At 28.6% G+C, this 16,741-nt stretch overlaps 1 protein-coding gene across 1 annotated transcript; it reads left to right on the top strand.

Moving 5' to 3' along the window:
- The first annotated feature begins 11,902 nt into the window (after window positions 1–11,902).
- On the top strand, window positions 11,903–13,150 carry LOC122501808 (vegetative cell wall protein gp1-like). The gene has a single exon (XM_043611557.1). The coding sequence runs from the start codon at window positions 11,903–11,905 to the stop codon at window positions 13,148–13,150; it is 1,248 nt and encodes a 415-aa protein (XP_043467492.1).
- Window positions 13,151–16,741: the final 3,591 nt, after the last annotated feature.

Below are 16,741 nucleotides of genomic sequence, written 5' to 3'. Positions count from 1 at the left end.
TTGTTTGAGTGTTGTTGACGCATTATTTTTTTCATTTAATTTAGTTATTACTCTCGGAAAAGAAAGGACAGTGTGTGCTTCCTCTGAATAATTTGCATTATCAACTTTACGCTTCAGTTTTTGCCTGTCACGATAATTTTTTTGAATTTCAGACCTACTTTGTTTGAGTGTTGTTGACGCATTATTTTTTTCATTTAATTTAGTTATTACTCTCGGAAATGAAAGGACAGTGTGTGCTTCCTCTAAATAATTTGCATTATCAACTTTACGCTTCAATTTTTGCCTTTCGCAATAATTTCTTTGAATTTCAGCCTTACTCTGTTTAAGTGTTGTTGATGATTCAACATTTCCTTCATTTATTTTATTTATTGCTCTTGGAAAAGAAAGGACAGTGTGTGCTTCCTCTGAATAATTTGCATTATCAACTTTACGCTTCAATTTTTGCCTTTCGCGATAATTTTTTTGAATTTCAGCCTTACTCTGTTTAAGTGTTGTTGATGATTCAATATTTCCTTTATTTATTTTACTTATTGCTCTCGGAAAAGAAAGGACAGTGTGTGCTTCCTCTGAATAATTTGCATTATCAACTTTACGCTTTAATTTTTGCCTTTCGCGATAATTTCTTTGAATTTCAGCCTTACTCTGTTTAAGTGTTGTCGATAATTCAACATTTCCTTTATTTATTCTATTTATTGCTCTTGGAAAAGAAAGGGAAGTGTGTGCTTCCTCTGAATAATTTGCATTATCAACTTCACGCTTCAATTCTTGCTTATCGCGATAATTTTTTTGAATTTCAGCCCTTCTTTGTTTAAACGTTGTTGATGCAGTATTTTCTTCAGTTATTTTATTTATTATTCTCGGAAAAGAAATCTCTTTCTTAATAGAGTTTTTAGAAAAGTTTGATTCTCCACACTGAAATTTTTTATCTTTTTTATTTAAAAGACAATTCCAGTCATACACAACTATGCAAGATCTACTATTCGAAATTTGTACTGAGGGAAATTCACTTAAACTATTGTTTTTGAACATTAACATTAAATGATTTCTCATATTACAATAATAGTAATTGACAGAATCAGGCATAATATTAAAAAATAACGATGTTGCGAATGCTATTGCATATATTCCACAAGCAAGACTGTTTAATGGTTGTTGATCAACAGTTGTGAAAACTACTGGTGGTTCAAAAGGATATAATCTAATTAAGTAAGCCCTTTGATCGTCATTTAAATATTTTTTATTAAGACTATCAAAAATGTAAAGGCTTTTTCCATCATAATAAGTACAAATCCAATGACCAGACTTATAATATCCACTAAAAAGTATTTGAATGTGCTGCTTATTTTTCTCGATTGGAACTATCAAATCAAGTGTTTGTAAACACAAAGTATTTTGCATATTATAAAAAAAATTTGATTGTCTTCCCAATAGCTTTTGAAATTCATACATATGATCATTATTTAGCATTGCTCCTTCAGTGACAACAATACTTAAATCATCAGTAGTCAAATTAACAGTTTCTCCTTTGTTAGACATTGTTCTTTTATTTTATAAAATTTACTTATATCAAGGAATTAAAAATTTAAAAATAGCAATATTACAGTAGAATTTTAAGATCAAGTTTTATACATTTAATTATAAATATTATAATTTCCTTTTATTCAATGATATTACCAAATTTTGCCTCCTATAGAAAATACAAACAAATTTCCAATTTTGTCTCTTATCCAATATATAACCAATTTACTATTTTTCCTTTAATCCAATTTAACCAATTTCTAGCTTTCTTTTTATCCAATATAATTAATTTCCAATTTTGCTTTTTATCCAATATAACCAATTTTGCCTTTTATCCAATATAACCAATTTTGCCTTTTATCCAATATAACCAATTTCTAATTTTTTATTTTATCCAATATTCCTGTTATACAATTTAACCAATTTCCAGCTTTTTATCCAATATAACCAATTTTGCCTTTTATCCAATATAACCAATATTTATTCAATATTTATCCAATATAACCAATTTTGCCTTTTATCCAATATAACTAATATTTATCCAATATTTATCCAATATAACCAATTTTGCCTTTTATCCAATATAACCAATATTTATCCAATATAACCAATTTTGCCTTTTATCCAATATAACCAATTTTGTCTTTTATCCAATAAAACCAATATAACCAATTTTGCCTTTTATCCAATAAAACCAATGTAACCAATTTTGCCTTTTATCCAATATAACCAATTTAACCAATATATAACCAATTTTTTCCTTTTATCCAATTTCCAGCTTTTTATCCAATATAACCAATATTTATCCAATATAACCAATTTTGCCTTTTATCCAATATAACCAATTTTGTCTTTTATCCAATAAAACCAATATAACCAATTTTGCCTTTTATCCAATAAAACCAATGTAACCAATTTTGCCTTTTATTCAATATAATTAATTTAACCAATTTTGCCTTTCATCCAATATAACCAACTTCTAATTTTGCCTTTGGATTCCAATTACATACGATTTCCAAATTATAACAAATTTTTTAATTTATTAATAAACATAAAAAAAAAATTTTTTAACTTTATTAATTAACTTCGAAAACTAAACACAACTCAAATACATAATTATTTAAATGATTGAAAAAAATTAGAAAAAAGTATTTTAATGTATTTCTATTATTATTTAATTTTCACTTATTTAATTATATTCACTAATACTTACTATTCACTAAATCACTATTTACTAATTCACGAAGTTTTCACTGATAATTCACTTATTTAACTTTTTTATTCACTCACCTATAGTGAGTGAATTCCCAAAAAAAATTGTTATACTTCAATTTCGTTGAAGACACGTAGAACGTGCTCCAAGGAAAATAATCGACGATATGATTTTTAAATTAAATTTTCGTTCTTATATTTAGGTGGTAGGCCCTAAACGTGAGTGTCCTCTTCGCACTCATAGATTGATGTATATATATATATATATATATATATATATATATACATAGGCCTGTATTCGACCCTAAGAAGGATTACGAACCCTTAAACAATAGCCTTTGTAATGGGGATTACCTCGGAGAACCCAGGTAATATTTTCTTTCTTCCTTCATCGCAAGGGAAATATAAAGAAAAGTCTATTATATGTATATATATATATAATATATATAGTAATAGAAACTCCAAAGATAACGGTCTCGATAACGTCTGGATAACGGCGCCTGTAGCTCTCTCTCTGGTAACGGCTACCTTTCTTTCTTTCTCTAAAGGCAATGTCAATAAGAATGTCTCTCTTTACCTAATTTGCATATCTGCTGATTTCATATAAGGAATAATTCTGAGATTAGAAACGTAATCAAAATAATCTTAAAATTTTATATATATTGAATTATTATATAACATAGCTAGAAAAATTTGGATTTATCATAATTTTAAGAAAAAATATATTTGGCCTTAGTTTATCATTATTTTGTTCATAAAGTTTGGTAAGATGTATAGAAAAATATGCAAACCAAATCGAAGGATATAAAATTTGTTCTTTAATTCCAAAAAATTTAAAGAAATATTTTAACGAATAATATACTTATTTTTTATAGAATAGTACCTATAGTATTGGTATTTTGAAATTCATCTCAAATAAACTTTTGGTTAATTTTGTTAATATTAATAAGGACCATATATACAATTGTTTAAAACAATGTTATAACTTTTTGTTGATTTTAAACACAATTGTAGTAACATAAACACTTAAATTATGTAATTTGTTTTTTTAATACTAATTTTCAGTGAAGGTGTTTTATTTAAATGTATTCTGCATTTAGACCAAAACATTTTTTAAAACTTGTTATAAAAAAATTTGTTTCTTTAATTTTCTAGTGCTTTGGACAAACTTTATTTGTTAGCAAGTGTTTATGCAATATTATTCCAAATTAGTATAGCATTTGTATATGTTAGTATTCGACTTATTACTTATTCTTTCTTTGATTAACTTTCTCTTTCAAGAGAAGTAGTAACCAATTTTTAGTCCTATGTTTCATTTATACGTTTTATGTTTATACTATTAATTTTATATCCTATTTTATCCCTTGTTACATATTGAATTAGATGTCATTTAATGTCATCAATTGAGCCTCCCAATTCAAGAACTCGCCCGACGCTCGGATGAACACTAACGCCAGTCAAACAAGAAAAGTCACAAAAATTAAAATTTGAAATTTTGATTTTTTAGAAACACTACCTTGTAGGAAATTGAATAGCGCATCTTTTTTTCCTTTGAATTTTTTTCGTAGGATGAATATTGTCGGAAATAATGACGAAAAATGGTAAAATTTTGTTTTTCAAATTTTAAAACATAAATCATCGTATCTTCGACAATTATTGTCGAATTGACTTCAAATTTGGTATGCAAGTCTATTTGGGTTCTGGGAAGACGAGAAAATGATCAGAATGTAAAAATTTCCTAATTGTTCACTAATTTGTTAATGTAAATAAAGGCTTGTCAATTTTAGGTTAACTTACCTTCGTCGACAAAAAGTCTGCGGTGAACTTTTAAATTGAAAAAACTTCTAGTGAGACATTTGTTTATTAGTATATAAGGAAGTTTTTTGGAAAATATTAGATTGATTTAGTAAAAAATGTGGAAAATATTAAGGTTTAAAGACAGCGCGGAGAGCGCGACATCGAGTCGCGGCGTGCAAATACAGTGCCGCTCAATAACTTTTGCCACCCTACAGCGATTGAGAGCTGTACAAAAAGTTTTGTATTTTATTTATTATTAAAGATAAAAAGCTCAAAAAGGTCTCTTTTTAAAGCTCTTTTCCTGAGCTTTAACACTGTATAAAATAAAAATTAAAAAAATTAATTTGTTAATGTTTAAAAAATGTTATTGCAACATGAAATTTTTCGTTTTTTTTGTTTTTTTTAAAGTTATACAGTTTGTTAGAAAAATTGTCGCATTTTAATCCCACATATATCTTCTGGAAGCTAGTTTTATCACCTTTAAAATGCATTTTTTAAAAATTTTATACGATAATTTTTTTAAAAAATATGATTTTTTGTTTAAAAAAATAGCCATTTTTTCAATTGTTGATAACTCAAAAACGGTTACTTTAGAAAAAAATTGTTAAGAACATAAATTATTCCATTTTATGTGCAGAATTAGAAAAAAAAATTTTCTGACTTTTTTTGAAAAAAATTTTTTTTTTCAATTGTCGATAACTCAAAAACGGATACTTTAGGAAAAAAAATTTTAAGAACGTAAATTGTTCCTTTTTATGTGCAGAATTAGAAAAAAAATATTAAAAATTTTTTTTTCAAAAAAATTTTTTTGACTTTTTTTGAAAAAAATTTTTTTTTTCATTTTTTATATATTTTTTAGTTTTAATTGTAGAAACTCGCTTTTTACACTCATTACAACAAGCAAGAAAATTTTTCATCTTATTTATTTAATTTTTTTCAATAATTTTAACTCACCAATCATTTAAATAACTTTTGATATAATACTTATTTATTATATTGTTTGTAAACGGATTAAAGGTTCTTAATAGAGATGTGCAAAAAGCTCGAAAAGTCGAGCCGAGCCGAGCCGAAATTTTTTCGGGCCGAGCCGAGCCGAGCCCGAGCCGGCTCGATGTATCGAGTACTCGAAATTTTCGAGTACTCGAGTGACTTCGAGTACTCGAAAAATTCGAGTACTCGGGTAAATTCGAGTACTCGATTAAATTCGAGCACTCGAGTGAATTCGAGTACTCGAATGGATTCGAGCTTTTGACTTACTAAAAAAACTATTAATAAGTAAAAAATTTCGAATTTTTTTGAATTACTGAATCAATATTTCTATTTGCTAAATATAATAAATGCGAAAATTCTATGAATTTTCTCTAGAACTCGAATTTACTCAGAGCTCGAAAAAATTCGAGTACTCGAATTCCCTCGAGTGCTCGAAAAATTCGAGTACTCGAATTAACTCGAGTACTCGAAACTATTCGAGCTTTTTACACAGCTCGGCTCGAACTCGGCTCGAGCTCGAACTGATTAGGCTCGGCTCAGCTCGGCCCGAAAAATGAAAAGCTCGAAAAAGCTCGCTCGAGCCTCGAGCCTCGAGCTTTTTGCACAACTCTAGTTCTTAATTACTTCGACGATTGTCATCATAATGTCAGTATTGTGACAATTGTCATAAATATCCGAAGTCTTTCTCTATATATTTGAAAATACGTATACTTAATTGTATTTCAGAAGAAAATATTTTTTATACATGCAAAGTATATAAAAAATATAAAAAATGAGAAAAAATTTTTTTTTCAAAAAAAGTCAAAAAAAATTTTTTTTAAAAAAAATTTTTAATATTTTTTTTCTAATTCTGCACATAAAAAGGAATAATTTATGTTCTTAAAAATTTTTTCCTAAAGTAACCGTTTTTGAGTTATCAACAATTGAAAAAATGGCTATTTTTTTAAACAAAAAATCATATAAATATCATATAAAATATCATAAAATATCATATAAATTAAATTTTTTTAGTGTTTTCAACAAAAATTTAAATTAGAAAGTTTTCAAATTCTATTATTTTTACAATTGCTAATTTTATTTATAAAATGTAGTAAAAAGTTAGCCGCGCGAATTGTTGCTAGTTCTTTATTATTTATAGAATTTTTATGTTTGTTATAATTATATCCCAATAATTTATTAAATGCTTTTTTTAAAGTACTGAGTAATAACAGAGGTAATAAGAACAAATTCAACAACTGAAGTAGTATAGCTATGAGGATACTGGGGCAGGTCGGTAAGGTAGATTCCTACATTATCAGTGGTTGGTAGGGTGTGCTCTACCTTACCGACCGAGTTAGTTCCGGTTGCCACCGCTAGATGGCGCCACTTGCAAATTCCAAATCCCCTTGGCGGGAAATTTAAAAATTTTATTTGATAAATTCAAACTGCTTAAACAGTGAGCCGCCATTTTGTTTTACCGACAGAGTGCGGTTTGAGTGTTGTGCCGAGAGATGGCGCCACAACTGAATCGTTTGTATTTCGCGGGCAAAGATGGTGCCATATTGTTTACACTAATAAGATTATTAAAATTTTAATAGATGGCGCTTGTAAAAGTTGTTGAAATCTATTATATTAAACATAACCTTAAAATATATTATATTAAACATAACCTTAAAATATATTGTATTAAACATAACCTTAAAATATATTGTATTAAACATAACCTTAAAATCTATTTCATTAAACATAACCTTAAAATGTATACCTTATTATCTAACGTAATACTAATGAAGGTATTTCATTAAATACAGTATTAATAACAGTTCATACATTTATTATATGCAATATACAATATTTACACTTGTTTAATTTTAAATTCGTATAATTATCGTTTACAAGAATTACTGTTTACAAATATATGAAAATATATGTTTATTATATGTAAAAATAAAATGTTTATTTATAATTAATATTTATATATTCTAAAACTATAACTATTTATTTAAGTAAGGTAAGTTTAATTAACTTTTTTTTTGTTTAATAATAATAATAATAAAAATAATAATAATAATAAAATTATTTATAATAATAATTTATTAATAAAGGTAAGTTAATTTTTCTATAACATATGCTTAAATTTGTAATAGCATTTCTGAATTTAAAATAAAATTCGCGCCAAGGACAATTTTAGATTCGATATTTATGAATCGATGTTCAGCGGCTCTAAAAAAATAAACGTTTTCTCATTGGCTGGTTTCATTATTTAAAATTATTAAGTTTTAATTTCGAAAATAGTAATAATAATCTTGTTAATTTTATAAATGAGACATAAATTTTGATAAAAAGTATATGCTTATTATTATTTTAAAGCAATACATGTTTATTCACTTATATTTTAGAAATATTGGTTTGTGATTTCCACATTTCTCTACTTGTTTAATGTGTGGCGGGAATATTCAAATTTTATTTTACATAATACTTTAAATTTACTATTTTATATATTCATGAAGTAATTAAAGAAAACATTTAAATTTTTAACTATTGAGAAACATAGACACTCAATAAAAAATTGTAACAAATGTGAATATTGTAAATATTGTGAAAGAATGGGGGTTTAGTTTGATTATACCACCCCTGAGATGCATAGCCGCCATATTCCAATCTAACCTTAACTTTTACAATAAGCAAATCACATTTACATTAAAGTGGCGTGTTCATTAGACTGAAATAATAAAATAATGGTAAGTAAATAATAATTATATATATTTCATACAATTTTAACCTCACTTTAGCTTGTTTTCAACTGATGAAATTACTATCCACATTCTCTGTTTTTCCGTCTTTTCAATATTATTTTCTTTCGAATTTCTAGGTTACTAATATTTTTCTCTCAATTTTCAGTAAGTTTTTTTTCTCATTTCTAAAATTCTATTCTCTTAATTGTTTAACTTCTTAATATTTTTTACTATTACACAAATTGTTTTCAACTGATGAAATTACTATCCACATTCTCTGTTTATCCATCTTTTCAATATTATTTTCTTTCGAATTTCTAGGTTACTAATATTTTTCTCTCAATTTTCAATAACTTTTTTTCTCATTTCTAAAATTCTATTCTCTTAATTGTATAACTTCTTAATATTTTTACTATTACACAAATTGCTTTCAACTGATGAAATTACTATCCACATTCTCTGTTTTTCCATCTTTTCAATATTATTTTCTTTCGAATTTCTAGGTTACTAATATTTTTCTCTCAATTTTTAATAACTTTTTTTCTCATTTCTAAAATTCTATTCTCTTAATTGTTTAACTTCTTAATATTTTTTACTATTACACAAATTGTTTTCAACTGATAAAATTACTATCCACATTCTCTGTTTTTCCATCTTTTCAATATTATTTTCTTTCGAATTTCTAGGTTACTAATATTTTTCTCTCAATTTTCAGTAAGTTTTTTTTCTCATTTCTAAAATTCTATTCTCTTAATTGTTTAACTTCTTAATATTTTTTACTATTACACAAATTGTTTTCAACTGATGAAATTACTATCCACATTCTCTGTTTTTCCATCTTTTCAATATTATTTTCTTTCGAATTTCTAGGTTACTAATATTTTTCTCTCAATTTTCAATAACTTTTTTTCTCATTTCTAAAATTCTATTCTCTTAATTGTATAACTTCTTAATATTTTTACTATTACACAAATTGTTTTCAACTGATGAAATTACTATCCACATTCTCTGTTTTTCCGTCTTTTCAATATTATTTTCTTTCGAATTTCTAGGTTACTAATATTTTTCTCTCAATTTTCAATAACTTTTTTTCTCATTTCTAAAATTCTATTCTCTTAATTGTATAACATCTTAATATTTTTACTATTACACAAATTGTTTTCAACTGATGAAATTACTATCCACATTCTCTGTTTTTCCATCTTTTCAATATTATTTTCTTTCGAATTTCTAGGTTACTAATATTTTTCTCTCAATTTTTAGTAAGTTTTTTTTCTCATTTCTAAAATTCTATTCTCTTAATTGTTTAACTTCTTAATATTTTTACTATTACACAAATTGCTTTCAACTGATGAAATTACTATCCACATTCTCTGTTTTTCTATCTTTTCAATATTATTTTCTTTCGAATTTCTAGGTAACTAATATTTTTCTCTCAATTTTCAGTAAGTTTTCTTTCTCATTTCTAAAATTCTATTCTCTTAATTGTTTAACTTCTTAATATTTTTTACTATTACACAAATTGTTTTCAACTGATGAAATTACTATCCACATTCTCTGTTTTTCCATCTTTTCAATATTATTTTCTTTCGAATTTCTAGGTTACTAATATTTTTCTCTCAATTTTTAATAACTTTTTTTCTCATTTCTAAAATTCTATTCTCTTAATTGTTTAACTTCTTAATATTTTTTACTATTACACAAATTGTTTTCAACTGATAAAATTACTATCCACATTCTCTGTTTTTCCATCTTTTCAATATTATTTTCTTTCGAATTTCTAGGTTACTAATATTTTTCTCTCAATTTTCAGTAAGTTTTTTTTCTCATTTCTAAAATTCTATTCTCTTAATTGTTTAACTTCTTAATATTTTTTACTATTACACAAATTGTTTTCAACTGATGAAATTACTATCCACATTCTCTGTTTTTCCATCTTTTTAATATTATTGTCTTTCGAATTTCTAGGTTACTAATATTTTTCTCTCAATTTTCAATAACTTTTTTTCTCATTTCTAAAATTCTATTCTCTTAATTGTATAACTTCTTAATATTTTTACTATTACACAAATTGTTTTCAACTGATGAAATTACTATCCACATTCTCTGTTTTTCCATGTTTTCAATATTATTTTCTTTCGAATTTCTAGGTTACTAATATTTTTCTCTCAATTTTTAATAACTTTTTTTCTCATTTCTAAAATTCTATTCTCTTAATTGTATAACTTCTTAATATTTTTACTATTACACAAATTGTTTTCAACTGATGAAATTACTATCCACATTCTCTGTTTTTCCATCTTTTCAATATTATTTTCTTTCGAATTTCTAGGTAACTAACATTTTTCTCTCAATTTTCAGTAAAATTTTTTTCTCATTTCTAAAATTCTATTCTCTTAATTGTTTAACTTCTTAATATTTTTTACTATTACACAAATTGTTTTCAACTGATGAAATTACTATCCACATTCTCTGTTTTTCCATCTTTTCAATATTATTTTCTTTCGAATTTCTAGGTTACTAATATTTTTCTCTCAATTTTCAGTAAGTTTTTTTTCTCATTTCTAAAATTCTATTCTCTTAATTGTTTAACTTCTTAATATTTTTTACTATTACACAAATTGTTTTCAACTGATGAAATTACTATCCACATTCTCTGTTTTTCCATCTTTTCAATATTATTTTCTTTCGAATTTCTAGGTTACTAATATTTTTCTCTCAATTTTCAATAACTTTTTTTCTCATTTCTAAAATTCTATTCTCTTAATTGTATAACTTCTTAATATTTTCACTATTACACAAATTGTTTTCAACTGATGAAATTACTATCCACATTCTCTGTTTTTCCATCTTTTCAATATTATTTTCTTTCGAATTTCTAGGTTACTAATATTTTTCTCTCAATTTTTAATAACTTTTTTTCTCATTTCTAAAATTCTATTCTCTTAATTGTATAACTTCTTAATATTTTTACTATTACACAAATTGTTTTCAACTGATGAAATTACTATCCACATTCTCTGTTTTTCCATCTTTTCAATATTATTTTCTTTCGAATTTCTAGGTAACTAACATTTTTCTCTCAATTTTCAGTAAGTTTTTTTTCTCATTTCTAAAATTCTATTCTCTTAATTGTTTAACTTCTTAATATTTTTTACTATTACACAAATTGTTTTCAACTGATGAAATTACTATCCACATTCTCTGTTTTTCCATCTTTTCAATATTATTTTCTTTCGAATTTCTAGGTTACTAATATTTTTCTCTCAATTTTCAGTAAGTTTTTTTTCTCATTTCTAAAATTCTATTCTCTTAATTGTTTAACTTCTTAATATTTTTTACTATTACACAAATTGTTTTCAACTGATGAAATTACTATCCACATTCTCTGTTTTTCCATCTTTTTAATATTATTGTCTTTCGAATTTCTAGGTTACTAATATTTTTCTCTCAATTTTCAATAACTTTTTTTCTCATTTCTAAAATTCTATTCTCTTAATTGTATAACTTCTTAATATTTTTACTATTACACAAATTGTTTTCAACTGATGAAATTACTATCCACATTCTCTGTTTTTCCGTCTTTTCAATATTATTTTCTTTTAGATTTTCTTCTAATTCTTTTTCTTCTAATTCTTTTTCAGAATAATTTAAACGAAAAACTAGACGAAATGAGAAACATGAAGTATGATCCAGAGGAACCAGAATTGTTTAGGATTGAGAGAAATGAAATGGATCTGCAACCTAATTTACCAATGTTTCCAAATAATTTAATTGAAGAGGTGCTTGCCATGGAGGATAATGTAATTGTGGACATTGTTTTGGAAGAACTTCCAATTCCAAGGGATATAAATGAACCTGAATTTCTAAATGTCTTTTATGATTCACAACAACCTTGGATAAGAAAGAAAACAAAATCACGTATAGTCATTCCACCACCACCACCACCCAAATCCTTGGAGGATATCCTTCAAGAGCTGATGCTAGCACCGATTGTTGCACCCGTTCCAGCTCCGAGACCACCCATTCCGGCTCCGAGACAGCTAGCACCGATTGTTGCACCCATTCCGGCTCCGAGACAGCTAGCACCGATTGTTGCACCCGTTCCAGCTCCGAGACCACCCATTCTGGCTCCGAGACAGCTAGCACCGATTATTGCACCCATTCCGGCTCCGAGACAGCTAGCACCGATTGTTGCACCCGTTCCAGCTCCGAGACCACCCATTCCGGCTCCGAGACAGCTAGCACCGATTGTTGCACCCATTCCGGCTCCGAGACAGCTAGCACCGATTGTTGCACCCGTTCCAGCTCTGAGACCACCCATTCCGGCTCCGAGACAGCTAGCACCGATTGTTGCACCCATTCCGGCTCCGAGACAGCTAGCACCGATTGTTGCACCCGTTCCAGCTCCGAGACCACCCATTCCGGCTCCGAGACAGCTAGCACCGATTGTTGCACCCATATCGGCTCCGAGACAGCTAGCACCGATTGTTGCACCCGTTCCAGCTCCGAGACCACCCATTCCGGCTCCGAGACAGCTAGCACCGATTGTTGCACCCATTCCGGCTCCGAGACAGCTAGCACCGATTGTTGCACCCGTTCCAGCTCCGAGACCACCCATTCCGGCTCCGAGACAGCTAGCACCGATTGTTGCACCCATTCCGGCTCCGAGACAGCTAGCACCGATTGTTGCACCCGTTCCAGCTCCGAGGCAAATTGGACGACGCATTGCGCATGTAGCAGCAGGTGATGCACCGGTTAGGTATCTCAGGCAAGTAGCACAACGTGTTGCGCAATCGTTACATCCTAGTCCAAGACGTGCAGTCCTACTCCCTCCACGTCGTCTGCGTATAACTCGACAGCAACGCTTAGTAAAGGCTATGAAGAATTTTGCAACAGCGTCCTCAAGAAAGCGGTAGTTTTCTTTCTCATCAATAGTTTACATTTCTCAAACCTTGACTTTCATTATATTTTTCTTTATTATATTGCATGAATGTTAGAATTTTTATACTAGTACGTTCTCACTTCGACAAAAAAAAACACAAAGTGTCTATATTTTTTTGTTATTCAAACATTAGAAAGGAACGTGTCAATTTATTATTTTATTTTTATACTAGTACGTTCTCACTTCCACAAAAAACACAAAGTTTCTATATTTTTTGTTATGCAAACGTTAGAAAGTAACGTGTCAATTTATTATTTTATTTTTATACTAGTACGTTCTCACTTCGACAAAAAACACAAAGTGTCTATATTTTTTGTTATGCAAACGTTAGAAAGTAACGTGTCAATTTATTATTTTATTTTTATACTAGTACGTTCTCACTTCGAAAAAAAACACAAAGTGTCTATATTTTTTGTTATGCAAACGTTAGAAAGTAACGTGTCAATTTATTATTTTATTTTTAAAATCGCACGTAAAATTTTAAATGCAACGTGATAATTTGCGATATTCTTTTAATTCATATTTAAAACAACTTGTTAAAGAAAATGTGTTAGTTTGTTTATCACTGAATTTTTTAAATTTATAATTTTATAATTTAGCATGCGTTTTAAAATTTTTGCATTGTTTTATTTTAAATGCTTTCTTTCTTCATCTACAATTTATAGCTTATTAATGTAGTTCTATTTTGCTTACTTTTTTAAAAATAAATTTCTATTTATCAACTAATTTCTTTGTATTTTCATAATTATTACATGTTTCCAAGTTTCATTATTATTTTATGTTTAGTTTCAATAGTCCATATGGAAAAAATTATTTATTTTGTATATATTTATAATGTATATCACATACACATGTATAATTATAATATATTATATATTATATAACTTTTTATTTTTTTTCGAATTTACTTTGTTATATTTTATTTTGTCATGTTCTGTGTCTTGCATAGTTTACATTTTATTTTTAAAAATTACATTAGATTTGCTTTTTACATATAGCTCCATTTAACATTTATTCAACAATGATTTAACCCTCTGCTTACTCAAGTGACCGCTGTCGATACAAAAAAAAAAAAAAACGACAATTCGGTCGCCTGGTGGGACTATGGGAATTGTATTTAAAAGCCTTAGAGTTGGTATAAGTCAGTGTAGGTAGAGAGTTAAATCTAAATAACCATTCACTTAACTTTCATTTCTTATTAGCATTATAATATTGATTTACTGTTGACTCAATACTCACTTAACACTATGTCAACTTTGATGTAATTTTAAATGAGTATTAATTAATATTTGACTTAACAATGTCGGCGACCTGGGCTGCGGTGACGCTGTTCGCTGCGCCTCTGGTGGAGGTGGCGTCCCCAGCACCACATAGGGTGGTGGCGTCTCTGGCCGATGCCACGGGTACCTGGGAGGCGTTGGAGACCTCACTTCCGGCGACCTAGGCTCTGGTGATGGCGTCGGTGTTGCCTCTCGCGACTGAGGTGGCGTCCCCAGGTCCACCCAGGGTGGTGGCGTCTCAGGGCGGTGCCACGGGTACGTTGGAGGCGTTGGTTGGAGCGGTACCTCTTGACCCGGGTGCTGCAACTAAAATATATTATATTAATACAATTTAATTATTACTAATTACTTACTTAATTATTAATACTTACATTGTATTGCGACACCATCCTCATCAGGCAGTTGTAGCACTTGCACCGCTGGTTCTCCATCTCAATCGTGTGCTGTAAGCTGAATGTGCTCATCTGCTATGTTGCACAATACTTATGGTGATAACCCCACCACGCGCTCTCTCCACTATGCACTCTTACGATTAAGCTTTGCGGCCGTTAAGGGTAAATAATAAGATACTGATCATCCGTCGGTAAAGCGCAAAATTTGAATTTGGAGAATTTTGAATTGTTGAATAAATTTTATTAAAATTACTTTTTAAAGTCCTGTGTTAATTTTAATAACAATTTTTTGTTTATGTATAATATGTTATTAAAAATAAATTTCAATTATTAGGTTGAATGACATAAATTGATAAAATATAATCTTTGATTGATTTACTGGTTGATTGACATTTGCGTTAAGTTACTGGGGACGATTTACACTTTCTAACGTTTGCATAACAAAAAATATAGACACTTTGTGTTTTTTTTCGAAGTGAGAACGTACTAGTATAAAAATAAAATAATAAATTGACACGTTACTTTCTAACGTTTGCATAACAAAAAATATAGACACTTTGTGTTTTTTGTCGAAGTGAGAACGTACTAGTATAAAAATAAAATAATAAATTGACACGTTACTTTCTAACGTTTGCATAACAAAAAATATAGACACTTTGTGTTTTTTGTCGAAGTGAGAACGTACTAGTATAAAAATAAAATAATAAATTGACACGTTACTTTCTAACGTTTGCATAACAAAAAATATAGACACTTTGTGTTTTTTGTCGAAGTGAGAACGTACTAGTATAAAAATAAAATAATAAATTGACACGTTACTTTCTAACGTTTGCATAACAAAAAATATAGACACTTTGTGTTTTTTGTCGAAGTGAGAACGTACTAGTATAAAAATAAAATAATAAATTGACACGTTACTTTCTAACGTTTGCATAACAAAAAATATAGACACTTTGTGTTTGTTGTTGAAGTGAGAACGTACTAGTATAAAAATAAAATAATAAATTGACACGTTACTTTCTAACGTTTGCATAACAAAAAATATAGACACTTTGTGTTTTTTTTGTCGAAGTGAAAACGTACTAGTATAAAAATAAAATAATAAATTGACACGTTACTTTCTAACGTTTGAATAACAAAAAAAATATAGACACTTTGTGTTTTTTTTCGAAGTGAGAACGTACTAGTATAAAAATAAAATAATAAATTGACACGTTACTTTCTAACGTTTGCATAACAAAAAATATAGACACTTTGTGTTTTTTGTCAAAGTGAGAACGTACTAGTATAAAAATAAAATAATAAATTGACACGTTCCTTTCTAATGTTTGAATAACAAAAAAATATAGACACTTTGTGTTTTTTTTTGTCGAAGTGAGAACGTACTAGTATAAAAATTCTAACATTCATGCAATATAATAAAGAAAAATATAATGAAAGTCAAGGTTTGAAAAATGTAAACTATTGATGAGAAAGAAAACTACCGCTTTCTTGAGGACGCTGTTGCAAAATTCTTCATAGCCTTTACTAAGCGTTGCTGTCGAGTTATACGCAGACGACGTGGAGGGAGTAGGACTGCACGTCTTGGACTAGGATGTAACGATTGCGCAACACGTTGTGCTACTTGCCTGAGATTCCTAACCGGTGCATCACCTGCTGCTACATGCGCAATGCGTCGTCCAATTTGCCTCGGAGCTGGAACGGGTGCAACAATCGGTGCTAGCTGTCTCGGAGCCGGAATGGGTGCAACAATCGGTGCTAGCTGTCTCGGAGCCGGAATGGGTGGTCTCGGAGCTGGAACGGGTGCAACAATCGGTGCTAGCTGTCTCGGAGCCGGAATGGGTGCAACAATCGGTGCTAGCTGTCTCGGAGCCGGAATGGGTGGTCTCGGAG

The sequence above is a fragment of the Leptopilina heterotoma genome, unplaced genomic scaffold, assembly GCF_015476425.1.
Source record: "Leptopilina heterotoma isolate Lh14 unplaced genomic scaffold, ASM1547642v1 Lhet_215, whole genome shotgun sequence".
Taxonomy (NCBI): domain Eukaryota; kingdom Metazoa; phylum Arthropoda; class Insecta; order Hymenoptera; family Figitidae; genus Leptopilina; species Leptopilina heterotoma.
Note: the sequence above shows the minus strand (reverse complement) of the source record. Positions and strands in the feature narration are given on the sequence as shown.

Bases quoted from the DNA above. Each gene is read 5' to 3' on its own strand.
- LOC122501808 (XM_043611557.1), top strand. From the start codon at position 11,903: ATGAGAAACATGAAGTATGATCCAGAGGAACCAGAATTGTTTAGGATT.